Here is a 14,421-nt window from a genome sequence, read left to right as displayed (position 1 = left end):
CATGTCATAATTATAAAGGGGTCACAACCGATTTCGATTTGTATGACGAGAAAAGTGGTTGATTCAATTGTAAGATTGTGACGTTACCGATCAAATCGGGAGGTGCGGATGCGAAACTGACAAATTTCAATGTTAGCATGCAGGTTTGGGGGCAAGTTGTTTATTTCAAGAGCTCGCGGTTGTTGCCATAAATCTAAAATTGGTGATTTATTTTTATACAATGTGGCCGGTAGATGAGATTGATCGATAATTAAAGTTAGACCAAGAAAAGCCTGCAGCTATTTTGATAGTCCACGCAGTGCAAGTGTTATTAAATACGTCATACTCATAGAAGTTTGACGTTTAAAATAATACTTGCACTGCGTGGGCTATCAAAATCGCTGCAGAGTTTTTTTGGTCTAACTGTATTTAAATTCTGACCTAATGACACTTGAATGTCCAGTTTAGGGACTGGTCTTCTTTACAATCGAAGCAATAGGGATCACCGAGACGATTTAATTTTTACGTCCACACCACACAAATTAATTGAAAAATCTTATCTTATCTTACTTCCCCGTCTTGGTAGGCCTTTTTTGTATTTTGAGCCAAAATCACTGTTTCTATGTTGTGACCTACAACTTGTTACTCTAGCTGTAAGTTTTCCTAACAAATAAAATAAAATAAATGTAATTAAATATTTATTTAATTACCTACAATATGTTTATCCAATATCCTTGTATCTCTTCCTATAAAATTGCACAATTATCGAAATACCAAGTAACATTTGTAAAATAACTTAAATTACTTAAAGATACATTTTAACTGACCGCGCAACAGTAGCGCCGCTAGCGGTGAATTTTCGCGATATTCTCTAATTTAAACTTTTTTGAAAATATCGATATGAACAGCAGCCAAACTGTGGTATAATTTGTGCACATTGACCTGTCAATTTAGTTTGCGAGATTCTGGAGGCAACCTTAGAGTCCCGCGGACGCGATATTGCGTTGGCATTTGGCATAATAGTTAAGTACCTCTAACGCAACGATTTCCTACAAAAAGTATAAAAAGTCGTAAAACCAAGGGTTTTTGACGTTGTAAACTCCTCGAACTCAAGGGGTTAAACAACAAACGTTAACAAGCCTTAAAATAAACGTGTAGCTCACCTGATGCACTGTATAAGGCTCATCCTGGAAACAGGTCGGGCGTTGCCGGCGCGCGCGCACGGCTGCACCTGGCAATTGTACGACATCAGCATGCGATCGGGCTGCTGGCTGTACGCGAACATGGCGCCCATCGTACGTCGGTAGCCCCATTTAGCCTCCTGCGTTACAATGCCAATGTTATTGACCGAAGTGTCTTTAGACCAGAGATCTTAGGGGTATCGTCTTGGGTCGTCCCATTAGTTTTTCGTCAAGTTCTTAAATTAGTCCTATTCTGCTTTCGTCACACATTCTACATTGAAAGTCACCGACGATTGTGACGAATCTAGAATGAGTGACGAAAGCAGAATAGGACTAATTTAAGAACTTGACGAAAAACGAATGGGACGACCCAAGACGATACCATCTTAGGAGGGATTCATTTTATATCATTAGTGTGAGAGAGCGTTTGCACTGAGTTTTTAGGGGGAAATTTACGTCTGTCAAACGTGACATCGCAAAAAGTACCCCAAATGTGTATAGACACAATATCCTCTGTATTACCTGTTCTCAAAATCGACTAAGTATTCTGCTTTTTTTTTTGTTTGGTTTTGGTTGATATATGTAGGAACTGGAATTTACTTCAAAATAAATAGGTACACATTTAACTAACAGGTCTAACGATACTTCGGTCGCTTAAAGTACCTAATCCATCTCTTGTGTCTAGCAGAATATGGAGTTAAAACACAAAATTAGTAAAAATATTCCACTGGAAAATTATTTAAGATGAACTTGCCTGTAATATATACAAAAAGTTCCTTATACATTGAATCTTCTGACATATACGCTTAAGATCGATGGTCGAATAGTTTTATTTAACAAGTTCATCTTAGATAATTTCATTCTCACAATAATGCGCTTATTTGAATTATACACAACACAATTTAAACATGTCGTGACTATGTTGATGCTAATAGTAAACATTATGCTACACTGAAGGACAACGAAAATGGTATAATTGTTTTGTTTTTTTTTTACCTATTCTTATTGCTCTTAAATGTACAATGTTTCTCTCATACTCTCATCGTTGCCAACAATGAAATAAATGTAAAATTTAAAGAAATGTGACTAGGTACTTGTTGTTGACAACTTGACTAAAAACGCAATATTGTTATGCAACGAACGTTATACGAAATGCGACTCTTTTCTTTATAGACAATGCGGCAATGATGGAAGAATACTTTACAAGCAGATGACAAACAGGGACGTATACTTTAAACTATTCTAGAGCCAAAATCAATGAGCACGTTGGGCCATAAAATATATCGATAAGCATCAGTTCAGTCAGTAGCCGTAATATACGTCGAGGTAGTGACAATTTGCAAGTTTAAGCGGTATTAAAACTCGCTAAAGACACTATTGCTTGTGAGATTCAAAACTTTGCGGAGGCTGAAAGCAGAGCTCTGCTGATAATACTATTACTTATTCTGTGGCACTGGCACTGCGTTCGACAAGTGCACGCCTTCGAGGATGTTCAAACACAATTCTATAGTATCTTAGAGTCTAAGATACTGAGTGAAAAATGTGGCATTATGTCTTCAGAGACCAGGGCTATTACCGCGAAAATCGAAGTTCGCAAATTGCGGGCATTTTTCTCTGTCACTCTAATTACGCCTTCATTGGAGTAAAAGAGAAAGATCCCCGCAATTTGCGAATTTCGGTTTTCGCGGTAGCCGCGGTAGGTAGTTGGTTTTGTCCCACATTTTTGTCTAATAGAATACATTTATCGTATATACACAAATACACAGTAAATAACATAAAAAGTAGTCTATAAAAAGTAAAAGTATAATACGTATACATGAATTCTAATTAAAAACAAAATGCACAAATCAAAAATATGTTTACGCAGAGATGTGCTCGAAAAAGGTATCATTTAAAAATCTTATGTCAGCTAGATTCTATGGAATCTCCTCCATTTTTTATCGCGTTCACGCCGTTTTATTTCTGAACTCGTTAGCAGTATAGTAATCCTATAGTTAATTTATTAAACAAATAATATATGAGATACTAAAGTAATATCTATTTGTATCGCAACTATAAGTAGCCATCAAAACCTACTGTTGTCAAGATACTTAGTTTTTGACAACAAAAATGTGATAATGAAGGATCTGAACTGAACAAAAGATTTTCTTTTACAAGTGGCTATAGTCATAATTTGCTTCAATGATTCACTTATTCTATGTGATTGAGCGTTGATACTTAATGTTCATTCATCAAAGTCATGGAAAATAACAAGAAAATGCAAAAGAGTAAACACTGAAGTGACTGAAGCCTTATGAAAATAGAATGTTGACTTGAGAAAATCAGCACGTTGAACTATAGAGTATATTGAATATAGCCGTTGAACTGCTCAAGTCAATGGGATAATGCATCTTAAACGGTAAAGATAAGAACTATTTTTGAACATAGGAAAATTTGTGCGAAAGGTTTCCTTCCAATTACTTACACAGTAGATTTTACGAAGAAGCTAAGATACATGTATAAATCTCACGACCTATGTGAGCTTGAATAATTGCCTTTTGTTACCTACCTACTACCTGCTCTACTAGACATAATAAAGGATGATCTTACTCGTAGTAATGAAAACAGCATACCGATTAACTATAAAAGTGCCTATAGACATTTAAAGAAGTTTATATCCGCTGTTTCAATTCAAAGAGAACTGAAGCGGACTTTGAACATTACGTTACAGCAGAGCGATTCGCTTATGGGCAACCCATACTCTAAAAATAACTCTCTAAAGATAGTAAACAATATAAATCTCCTATTAAATTGACCTTGGTAATTCGTTAGCGTATCTCTGACATTGCAGAAGGTCACCGTTTATCTGCAAGTAGTTGCGCAACAATACCTAACCTATTGGTAACAACTCATTATTGATATTGGTTGTGAATACAACGCAAAAGAGGCTCGTCAGAGGCTCGCCACCTTGCACATATGTTACTATAAATGTTATGTTACCTTCCGGTTTTCCGTTCGCAAAATAAGGACGTCTAGTACAACGAACTGGCCGAAATGTTGTGAAACTGGTATTTAAAAAAAAATAGCATCGTAGCATTTTGCCAGTGAGGTTACAATGTTGACTTGACTACCGACAGTTTCATTTGAGAACACTACGAGTATTGTTTGAATGATCGGTTGATCGGCTTCACAGTTTTCAATTATTGAACACATTACAGTGCATAGCGTAGACATATAATGTTGTGTTTACAATCGGATACTGACGTCAGTTAGTGGATCCAATGCCAAGTGTATATTGGAAATTGAGAAATTATATCATAATCAATTAAATCAGAGATGATAAATAAAAGTCGGTACAAAACATCAAAGTCCAATCGACCAAGTCTAATCATTCAGGTCCGGTAAGAACGTGTAACCGGATCACTTTGTTTGACATAATTATTGAATGTCACTCATAATGTAATGATTGTCAAATTATCATTAGTTATAATTCTGAAACCGTTAACTTTTCAGGATTTTCGTCAGGTTATCCTATAGATAGGTCCCCTATATTGTTTACCGCACCGTACCTGTATTGATTGTCCGCATTTTCGTTAGTCATAATTTGGTTTTTCTCAGAAACGCGTAACTTACCTAAACCTACCTAAACGTAGGTACGTATTTAAATGGTTAGGTTAGGTTTGTTTTATGGCAAACCTGAAAAGTTACGCGTTTCTGAGAAAAAGATAGATAGATAGATAGATTTTTATTGGTATTAATCATACACTGTCAGTTACATACTTAGCAATAATTAACCAAATTACGACTAACGAAAATGCGGACAAACAATACATTATGACTTAAAACTGTCACCATGTGTAACATATGATAGGTATAAAAACCCTAAAAATGCATTCCAATTCCTTTGAATAGGTCATTACTCGTATACTTGTTTATTTTTGAGAATCGCTTCTGGTTAGTAATTTGTTTTTTCTATTAGGCACTCCTACGCAATGGCAAAATAAGATTTCGTTGCTAACCTTAGTAAATAAAACGTAAGAACTACGTAAAACATTTTGGAACACGAATCAGGAACACAACAATACGAGTATCTCATCCTACTTATTATGAACAGGTTGCATAATATTCGGCATAGTTGTATCCAATATTAGGTATCTCCGACCAGGAGGAGCCATCAAGCCTAGAAACTTAAATAATGAACAGAAATAATCACTTTTCATCGTATCTGTCATCCCGATACATTTTTACCTGTCGATTCGATATACTCTTGTCATTTTGACTACGGCCCGAGCCCAGCCGCGAAACACCTTTTCTGTTCGTTCGCCTATTTGCCTCTATCGCTTGAATATGCAAGAAATTCAGAATATTTTATTCGCACTATATCGCTATCCCCTCTTGGAAGAGTATCCAAATGTGGTAAATCGATTTGAATAATTTCATCATCCTTATTTCAATTTCAGTCCCATTTCATCATACGCACGTGGAGTTCAGCCACGAAGCACATATTTGTTCGTTCGTCTATTTGCCTATATTCGAGCGATATATATGCATTGCATTATGCAAGAAATTTTATAGATATTAAGAATTATTAATTCGTACTATATCGCTGTCCCCTCTTGGAAGACTATCTAACGGATAAAAGCGATTTGAATAATTTCATCATCCTTATTTCAATTTCAGTCCCATTTCATCATACGCACGTGGAGTTGCTTCGCTACTCGATTCCGTTCCGTCCAAGCACCCCATGTGACTCAGTGCCTTATTATTACTAAAGTTAGACTAAATTATACAACCGATGTATAAGTAGTTAGTCCTGGACTGAAATGTTATTCAGTAGTTTCGATTTTAAATAATAAATAATAACAAATCAAGTTTGGATACTTATCCAAAAAACGAGTTTGTATTAGCTAAATTAGGTATCCTAACAACAACATACTTTCGTTATCTATTTGCACAATTTTATTAAGTTTATATTTAACGCTTATATTAACCCGTTGTAAATAATTTATTTATAATATCTAAGTTGGTCATCCTAAATACCGTTGGGCAGATAGAGTGGAGGCTACGGGATACCGCTCTGGACCGATCAAAGTGCCGTGGTGCTCTTGTGTTGGAGGCCAAGACTCATTTTGGGTCATCCAAGGCCAACCAAGTAAGTGATTTAACCAGATAATAACACTAAAACAATCCCTAACGAAACCATTGAGCTTACCCAAGCAGTTATTAATATCGCCTCGATTAGTAGTTCGTAGTATAACACCAATAAAAAAAATTGGCATTGAAGTAGGTAATAAAAGTGCAGCGATAAATGTGTTTCACTATTAAAAAATAGAGCGCATAATATTCATATAAAAATACTATTATCAGTAGTATTATCCTGTTATTATTGATGATAATAAAACAAACAACAGTGTAGTATCGTAAAAAGGACACCGCGTTCCACACGACGATTAGGTCGATGACCAAGTGACCAGTTGCATAATATTGTCTTTGGCATAAAATCGCATCAAGTTACATACCTAATTAATTTATTGGTTTCATCGTAATAAATAACAGTTGAATGTCGAATCTGCGTGTACATAATGGGTACAGTAAAACTGTAAAAGCATAAGCAAGTCTATAAAACAAATCAATATCTGTTGGCGTGTTTACTCGCGTTTGGACCAAAGCCAATTGCTGCGTTCAGGTCACCAGCTCGATTTCTCTTTGAATTTAAGTGAGTTAAAAAGAGATGGCATTGTAATTTACATTTTTAGAAGCTTTAGTTGTCTGTAATCATTGACCCACTTGGCGGGGTTCGAGTAAGCGGAAAGGGCCTGAAATATATAAAAAATTGAAGATTTGAAGAGGACCTCATTTCCCAGCCATAGTGGGCTGTAACTTGGATCTTTTCAAATCGAGAGTGTCCATCCTATACCGCATTGGCACTTGCCTACTCGACTCTTGCAGTAGTGTAAGTTAACGACTATCCAAAGAAAAAGTACTTCAGCTAATAGGCTGGCAAATGGCAACTGTCTCAATTCCATCTTACTCAAACTGAAAGACCACTGAATTACGTCACCAAAAGATGGTATTCTTATTAAAATATCGCGGACTTTAGGTGCTCACTTTCATGGACCACCAGAAGGGAACCACTTCTTTAATGGTATTTCACTTCTGGAAGAATTTATTTTGGCGTTTCAGCCTTGTTTTATCAGTGAATCATGTTATCGTTGCAGTGAACTTGTATGTCATGTCACATACAAGGTATACAACTCCACATCGATTGAATGTCGTTAGCTCTGTTTACTTCAAAACGCGGTCGTTATGCATGTGTGGGTGTCCAGGTATGTGTGCATGCACCGATTGTATTGTTTACCAAACCCTGTCATACAAGTATAGTAAACGGGTAAAATTATAAATAGACTGCCAAGGACGTATGAGTCATCATACTCATCTTGTTTCAATTGTTAGTTATGTAAGTTACGCGATAAAATGTTACAGAAAGTAGGATTTTTCTACAGAAATAGGTACCCTAAAATAAAGTAGTCGGCAGATTTCACCAGTACATTCTTGACTGTATTTCTTCACAACTTTGGAAACGAATCAAATTATTTTATTAAATAATTATATTTATGTGACGGAGTAAAGACGCTGGTTCGAGTCCAGACCCCGCAACTGGAGGCCATTGACACTTCTTCTTTAGTATAAGACATCTATTTCAGTTTATGATGTACCTATTTCGTCTTTAATTTAAAATAAATAAATGTCATCGTCCGGTAATTTAGCTGACAACAAACTAGGATCCACAATTCCACACATGGCGACCCTGCCACTCATTTTGCAGCGGTACCACATGCGCGAGTGAAATCTTTAATGAAATGAGGAGATCGATAATATAGACGTAGCCGAAAATGTTATATGGCTAGTCTCCTGTATATCAAGAATTTTAAATTTAGTCATTTCATACTATGGTTGTCATATATATCTATATAGTTTTTGCATGTTAGGAGTGTTTATACTCGTTACGTTAATGATCCTGCACAATTGCTGTTAGGGGTCATCCATTAATTACGTCACACGAATTTCTAGGTTTTTTGACCCCTCCCCCCTCCTTGTCACACTTGGTCACATTTGGCAAACCCCTCCCTCCTAGTGTGACGTCACATTTTTTCAACGAAATCGCCAAATCGAATTAAGTAAGTACCTAAGTATTATTAATATTTTATCAAAATATTTTTGACGATATAAATATTAGTAATTTTATAACCCAAAACTGCTTAGGAAAAAAATTAAACGAATAAAAACGATTATCGTTTTAAAAACTTGTTATTTAAATGTACAGCGAATAAAATAATTTAACTAATTTAATTTTCGGTTACTGATGAAGTTAAAGTGACGTCACAAAGTTTGTGTCTCCCTCCTCCCCCGTGTCACAATATGTCACATTTTCCTGACCCCCTCCCTCCCCCTAAACGTGTGATGTAATTAATGGATGACCCCTTACAATAGTGCATCGAAACCACACGCAATGATAAGCATTGCTTCAATTTCAATGAGACTAATTGTTACTTAATACTTGTTACAATAGATAATAGCCTCCTGTTACACGGATTACACATTAATCTCTATTATTATCATGTTATGTTTCCAGTTGACATGTTTGTATGCATAAACATGCAAACTCTTCAATTATGTGCTATATATAGCTCTCATTATCTTTAATAACTGATGTAGAGTCGTTAAATAAAAGCAACAAACAGGATAAGGATACTTTGATAAAATACACATGTAGTGCAATTACTTTAAAAAACAACACTATTTTTAGCCTTAATTAAAATATTACAGCTTGGCAAAAAAGTGTAGAAATTAAAAAGTGGCAACACTGTAGTGTCGTCCCTCCACACCAATATAATATAAGAAAACGGGACAACACTACAGTATTGCCACTTTTTAATTTCTACTCTTTTGTGCCAAACTGTACTTTGCTTATACGCGAAGTAGTAGTAACGTGCTAGTCAATCATTGTCATATTTTGGACAAACATCATTGACCGTAACAATTTCGTAGTACTATCGGCCACACTATTAACTGTCCATCGGTGGACCTTATTACAAAAGGCATAAGGTCCACTGATGGACAGTTAAGAGAGTTGCTATTTGACCTATACCAGATTGTGCTAATCATATTTTTAACGTGATAGAAAACCTATTTCTGTCTCATGTTTATCTCCAAACAGTTAAAAATAAATAACGATAAGAAAAATAACGAAACTTACATATCAGCCTTTAAAATAACTTCAGTATTCAAGGATACGAGTATGTTATATATTTTTTCTCAAAAATGGACGGCAAAGTCGACTTTGCCGTCTAAAAAATTGGTCGCGAAGCGCGTAGTTTATGGTCAGACAAAAATTAAAAAGTTAAAAACATTGCAGTCTCGATTTTGGGACTGCAATGTTGCATACAAATTCCATTATTTGTCGAGTTCCAAACTTTTTAAAAGTTGAAATTACCATATCAAATGAAGGCACAGGCCCATTAAACAGCCAAACAGATGAATAGTACCGCGACTATTTAGATGTCTCAAATAGGTTGGCGTATTTTTGGCAGAAAAATACACTTCTAGTTTTTTATTAAAAAAAATAAAAAGGCGGCAAGGGTTTTTTTCTGTCAAAATATATATGTAAGAACGTTGCTTTTGTAAAATATTTCTATGATATTTATATTTCTTGCACCATTTTTGAGAAAAGCACTATATATGACTCGGCTGGAAGGCTACTTGCTGGCTTCGGATTCAATTAAACGGACTCCCAAGGTCGTCCGTTTAAAACGAATCCTCAGCCTGCAAGTAGCTACTTCCGAGCCTCGACAATAATGTACTATTAAGTAAGTAACTATAGGTACCTATTTGTTATTATGATTTAGGTTCATCTTGATTATAAACGGAATCAGACAGATATGATTTTTTATTGAAGCATTTTATACCTACTTATGCAGAATCGTTTAAGGAAATCATGTTTAAAAACAAAACTCTGTTTTGACAGATTCTGTTTCTTTTATAGTCTGTCTCTTAGTAGTTAAATAAATGTAAACAATGTGTTTTTACAATTAAGGGTTGTAACATTTATCAGTTAACCAACTAAATAAAAAACTCCAACAAACTAAATAAACAAATCCAGGGATCTGTATGTTATTTTTTTTAACTATAGCTCGTTTTTTTAGCATTAGAAAGAACTGCGCAGAAGTAAGCTTGTGGTTCCAAATCCGGCACTTTTAGCGGTAATAATTTGAAGTAAATTATATGTATTGACCATGCTACATTAGATAATTCAATAATTATTAACAATTAAAGAGCCTGATAAAAACTGCACGCTTGCTTCTGTGGAGTTCTTTCTAATGCTAAAAAAAACGAACTATAAGGCCTTTGCCCAACAGTGGGACATTTTAGGCTCCCAATAATAATTGTCGCGACGTACGCGATCCTCAACAAAATAGCAGGTAAGTGTATGCCTTGGACAGTTTTAATTGTTTATACTGGCAGCACTGACAGAATGTTTAAAAAAAGGTTAACGAATCTTTGACAGTAGGAGGAAGAAGAGATTTTTTCCCCAACGGAACAATGTTCGCGTGGCGGGAAGTAAGTTGAATAGAAAGAAAGAAGACCTGCGGGTTTAAATCGGTGAGTGTTAGAAATATAGTCTCATCTGTGATTGTATTAGAGAGATGAAGGGATAATTAAGAATGAAGAATGAGAATTAGAATAGAAACAGCCAAGAATAAGCCAAATGGTTGTGAGTGGACAGGGTCGGGCTATAAGGGGAGTTGTGGAGGCCCGCGGCGGAGAAAGAATCTCCGCCAAACAATCAGAATAGAATTTACGTTGTATCAGAATCTAAAATGAGTATAAATTTGGAAATCACTTCATCTCTCACTCTGTAGTATTATGTTGTATATTTTCAGATATATATCTTGTCGTTATGTCTCGTTAGAACTCAGGCATGGTTGATACTTTGGTTGTCAACCTTGCATATGTATAGACGTCACGACAAATTGGAGGAGATGCTGTGCGAGCATATTATTAGTAAGCGAAGCATGTACAGTAGAACTTATACCTTTTCGTTTGGCTCGGGAGGCTCCGAGGTAGAACGGAAAGGTGTTAGAACAGAACGGTGGAGACCTAGAAACTCACAGAACGGTGGAGACCTAGAAACTCACAGGACGGTGGAGACCTAGAAACTCATAGGACGGTGGAGACCTAGAAACTCACAGCACGGTGGAGACCTAGAAACTCACAGCACGGTGGAGACCTAGAAACTCACAGCACGGTGGAGACCTAGAAACTCATAGAACGGTGGAGACCTAGAAACTCATAGAAAGACTCAGAAGTTAGATGTACGTTTCACAGTTAGACATACATGAGGTACAGAGTCCATAGCCTAGGAATCCTAGTTTGGTCTCACATTAATAGAACGTATATATTTTTGTTGTCATTTAGAAGAACCCTATGCTAGGAATCCTAGCTCGGGCTCATTAATATAATATACAAAAGAAAACAATAAATACAAAAGGAAAATGTGTGTTTTATTTAATTGTGAATTTATTTGATGTATTTACCAGCTAATTATTGTATTTTGAAATGATGCGATATACGTAACGATGTATAAGTGTAAAGTAAAATGTCACAGGTGTTGGAGAGTGTGAAGTCGATATAAAAATCGATAAGAGTTGTAGGCGAAAAAACGCCTCATGTTCGTTAGGTTGGCAGCAGTGTGATGGTTTGTTCTTGTTACCATAAATTTATCCTAACAAGATCTAAGCGTTTCTTATTGGCCAATTTAGAAATTAAGGTTATGTTATTGGTTATTAAGGCCGATTACCAGATGACATATGGATTTGTAAATGGAAACGTACTTGTCAGCTTTGGCGCTCTTTTAATCTAAGGATAACTTCAGACGGATGTTTTGTATGAAAATGTTTGGTCTGAAGTCAGGGTATGAATGTTCGCAATCGTGATAAAAGTATAGAAAAAGAAAAAAGAAAAAACATGGCTTGGCTAAGATTGTTATTGTTTGCAAGCGTTATTTAGATTAGTGGTTATTGTATTGTAAGTAATCTTATCGTGAAAGCGTAATAAGTATAGTTAACCACGGAAGATACACTGGGCCATTATTGTGCTATAGGCATATTTGTGGATAATCAAAGGAAGCAAGGATATAAACGTAAGTTTTCTCTAAGTTTCTTATAAGAATCCAGTACCACGCTAGTTTGGCAAACGTTATACAAATGAAACAAGAATTACAATAGGCGTAGGATTGTAAGGTATTATTTACTTTCAGTACGTTCAAAATGGATGACGCCATGCTAGTTCGTCTGGAGCTCATCCATGAGCGGCTAGCCAACTTGTTGAAGCAAAGCGCCGCCATGGAAACTGTCACTGAAGATGATCTCAATAAGCAGATCCAAAAGGTTGAGGAGTGCAATTCCAAACTGACGGATGAAATTCATTTTTATTTGGAGAAAAGTAGTCGAACATCAAGCGAAAGTTTGAAAATGTTCACCCAGACGCAGTTTCAAGCAGAAGAATGGAAAGTAGAGATGAAAGGTCTTATAAAAGGTCACTCTTCGGTCACAAAGAGCACAGCCAAACTGCCGAAACTCACGTTACCAACTTTTAAAGGAGATACTCTTAGGTGGGCCGAATTTTGGGATAGATATAAGAGTAATGTACATGACAAGGACTTACCAGATTCTGAAAAGATGGCATATCTTCTCGGCTGCCTGGAAGGGGAGGCTCTTCAGACAGTGGAGGGCCTCGGTATAACAGCAAAGAATTATGACGTAACATTAGGAATTCTAAAAGAAAGATTTGGGAACCAGCAAAAGGTAATTGATGCGCACTACGATGCCATCAACAACCTTCAAAGAGCAGCGTATAATGCCACAGACTGTAGAACGAATTTCAACATAGTAGAGAGGCATTTGAGAATTCTCCAAAGCTTAGGGGAAGTCATAAATGGTAACCATTTAAGATCGGCTATATTGTCCAAATTCCCAGAGAAGGTGGTTTATGAGTTGCACCTGTTAACATTGACAGACAACATAGATAACATACGAAGCGGTCTCCAAAAAATAATTACAGCAATGGAGATTGCGAAAGAAGTTCCAAGTAGTAGTGAAAAAATCTCCACAGCTGCACTACATATTTCTGCCTACCAGCGGAAAGGGAGGCCGGATAGCAGGAGGATATCACACAAAAAAGGAACCCTTAAAAGAAAACTACCTGACACGGAAAAGACGTCGAAAAATAAGAAAGCTAAGATGGCTTGCATTTTTTGCCAAGGCGAGCACTACAATGCATCCTGCACAGTGGTTAAGGATATAAATGATAGGAAAAAGAAGCTCGGCAAAAGATGTTACACTTGCTTCAAGGAAGGGCATAGAGCAACAACATGCCACAATAGGAAGCCGTGCTACTTCTGCAAAGGAAGTCATAATCAAGCTTTATGTCCACAAAAGCCAGGTAGGAGTAATAATAATATAGAATTATCTATGGCATCTGTGTCATCATCTAAAAATAATGACATCAATATTAAACATAATAATTGTTCTTACCCACAGACGGCAATAGTGGAGGTGGGGCAGAAGAACTCAAAAAAGACTAAGACACGAAGACTGATTCTTGACAATGGCAGTGGTCGCAGCTATATTACCAGGAAGCTTGCACAAGAACTTGACTTAGCAGCAGATCAGGAAGATGAATTGATGGTATTTGTCTTCGGTGCTGACGACCCCGTTAACATTTCCAGCCCATCCGCTGACATCCAAATCAGAACAAGAAGAGGTATCAGAAGAGATATTCGAGTAAACATTGTGCGCCGTATAGCGAATTATCTTGGTCCTCCCATGAGTATGGATGGAATTCATGGAGTAGATGTTATAGCTGATGACGGGTCTGCTAGTGAAGAGCCACAACTTTTGATAGGTGGTGACTATTGTTATTCATTTTACAGAAAAGAAATGATATTGCTGAAGGATCACTTATATTTAATTAACACAGATTTTGGCTGGACAATTGCCGGCAAGGTCCTACAAGAAGAGAATAACAATACACTATCTGTCATCATGTACTGCCAATGCCAAGATTCAGTAATACCCTATTTTGTAACACCAGACTTGCCACTCCGGGAACCAGACATCAGGTTTCTTTGGGCCTTAGAAAGTATTGGGATTGTAGACTCTCCTAAAATAACTAGAGAGGAAGAAGCAATCAAACATTTTAACGAAACGGTCAAATATGAGGA

General features: G+C 36.4%; 1 protein-coding gene across 3 annotated transcripts in view; it reads right to left on the bottom strand.

Moving 5' to 3' along the window:
• LOC134672966 (mitochondrial carrier protein Rim2) overlaps positions 1 to 14,421 on the bottom strand; it is a 317,464-nt gene that overhangs the window by 295,085 nt on the left and 7,958 nt on the right. For 2 of the 3 annotated variants that reach the window (XR_010099397.1, XM_063530919.1), the window contains exon 3: positions 1,143 to 1,300. Coding sequence is in view for 2 of the 3 variants with exons in the window: in XM_063530919.1 (XP_063386989.1) it covers positions 1,143 to 1,300 (158 nt within the window). In the remaining variant the exon portion in view is untranslated. The remainder of the gene's footprint in view (positions 1 to 1,142; positions 1,301 to 14,421) is intronic. The other variant, XM_063530920.1, reaches the window with a different exon arrangement.

This window comes from Cydia fagiglandana, chromosome 17, assembly GCF_963556715.1.
Source record: "Cydia fagiglandana chromosome 17, ilCydFagi1.1, whole genome shotgun sequence".
NCBI lineage: Eukaryota > Metazoa > Arthropoda > Insecta > Lepidoptera > Tortricidae > Cydia > Cydia fagiglandana.
This window is presented reverse-complemented; position numbering and strand designations above follow the sequence as displayed.